The sequence below is a fragment of the Lemur catta genome, chromosome 6 (genome assembly GCF_020740605.2).
Source record: "Lemur catta isolate mLemCat1 chromosome 6, mLemCat1.pri, whole genome shotgun sequence".
NCBI lineage: Eukaryota > Metazoa > Chordata > Mammalia > Primates > Lemuridae > Lemur > Lemur catta.
This window is the reverse complement of record NC_059133.1, coordinates 53,593,594-53,595,446: the sequence shown is the minus strand read 5'-3', so window position 1 is coordinate 53,595,446 and position 1,853 is coordinate 53,593,594. Positions and strand designations below refer to the sequence as shown.

At 37.1% G+C, this 1,853-nt stretch overlaps 1 protein-coding gene across 1 annotated transcript; it reads left to right on the top strand.

Annotated features, from left to right (window-relative positions):
* The first annotated feature begins 218 nt into the window (after positions 1-218).
* LOC123639719 (olfactory receptor 6C2-like) lies at positions 219-1,157 on the top strand. The gene has a single exon (XM_045553777.1). The coding sequence runs from the start codon at positions 219-221 to the stop codon at positions 1,155-1,157; it is 939 nt and encodes a 312-aa protein (XP_045409733.1).
* Positions 1,158-1,853: the final 696 nt, after the last annotated feature.

Here is a 1,853-nt window from a genome sequence, read left to right as displayed (position 1 = left end):
AGATAATGATAAGATTTCTTAATACCAGCTCTCTGGCCATGCTCTTGTATGAATCTCGGAGTAGGACAAGCTACCACTGCAATAACATTATCAAATAAAATAATATTGGTTTGCCTGGCATTTTCATTCTGTTCCTGCTAGTAATTCATTTGATCCCCACTTATGTCCAATTTCTGCCTTGTTTTACCCACAGAACATGAAGAAGTCAGAGGTCAGTGATGAAAAATTATACAGTGTTAACCACATACATCCTTGTGGGACTAACAGATGACCCAAATCTACAGATTCTGCTTTTTGTCTTTTTGTTCGTCACCTACCTGCTGAGTGTCATTGGGAACCTAACCATCATCACACTCACATTTGTAGATCCCCGCCTTAAAACTCCTATGTACTTCTTTCTCTGGAATTTTTCTTTTTTAGAAGTCTCTTTTACCACTGTCTGTATTCCCAGATACCTGTATACCCTTGCCACTGGGGACAACACAGTGACCTATAATCCTCGTGCCACTCAATTATTTTTTGTTGTTGTCCTGGGTGTAACTGAGTTTTTTCTCCTGACAGCCATGTCCTATGATCGTTATGTGGCCATCTGCAAGCCCCTGCATTACACAACCATCATGAACAACAGAGTCTGCATCAAGTTCCTTACTGGCTGCTACATGTTAGCACTGATCATTGTCCTCCCACCCTACATTATAGGCTTTGATCTTGAGTTTTGTGATTCCAATGTCATAGATCACTTTGGCTGTGATGCTGCCCCCATCCTGAAGATTACCTGCTCAGATATACAGTTTATAGAGCGATTTGTCTTGGTCCTGGCCGTATTGACGCTCATTTTCACCGTGGTATGTGTGATTATGTCCTACACATACATCATCAGGACCATTCTCAGATTCCCTTCTGCCCAGCAAAGGAAAAAGGCTTTTTCCACCTGTTCTTCTCATATAATTGTGGTTTCTATCACATATGGAAGCTGCATCTTCATCTATATTAAGCCATCTGCAAAAGAAGGGGTCGCTATGAATAAGATGGTGCCACTGCTCACCACTTCAGTTGCCCCAGTCATGAATCCCTTCATTTACACTCTGAGGAACAAGCAAGTGATACAAGCTTTCAAAGACATGATCAAAAGGGTTGCCGCTATCTCTAAGAACTAAAGGACTAGAGAATACAAAATGTAAAAATGTAAAAGAACTCCTTACATTCATTTTTGTTTTATTGACATATAATTTAACTACTATAAAATTCACCAACTGTAAGTATATTATTCAATAAATTCTAGTAAATAATAAAGTCGTGAAACCACAACCATGATGCAGTTTTAGAACACTCCCATCACCCCAGATGTTTTCCTCATGACCATTTTCAGTCAATCACCAGTTCCACCCCTTAGCTCTAAGCAATCACTGAGCTGTTTTCTGTTTCTATGTAAATTTGCCTATTCTGGGCATTTCATATAAATGAAAACATATAATATGTAGTATTCTGTGTCTGGCTTCCCTCATTTAACGTAATGTTTTTTGTATTCATTCATCTTGTAGCATTTATGAGTTGTTCATTCCCTTTTATTGCATATAGTATTCCATTATATAGATATGACTACATTTTGTTTATTTATTCACTAGTTGATGGAAATTTGGATTGTTTCCTTGTCATTGTGAGACATATGTTTTCAGTTTTTGAAGAACCTTGCTTAGATTTATCTTTTTTAAATTTTTTCATTTTTAGTTATTGTGGATACATTGTCGTTGTACATATTTATGGGGTACATGTGATATTTTGATACAAGCATACAATGTGTAATGACCAAATCAGGGTAATTATGATATCCATCATTTCGAGCATTTATTATT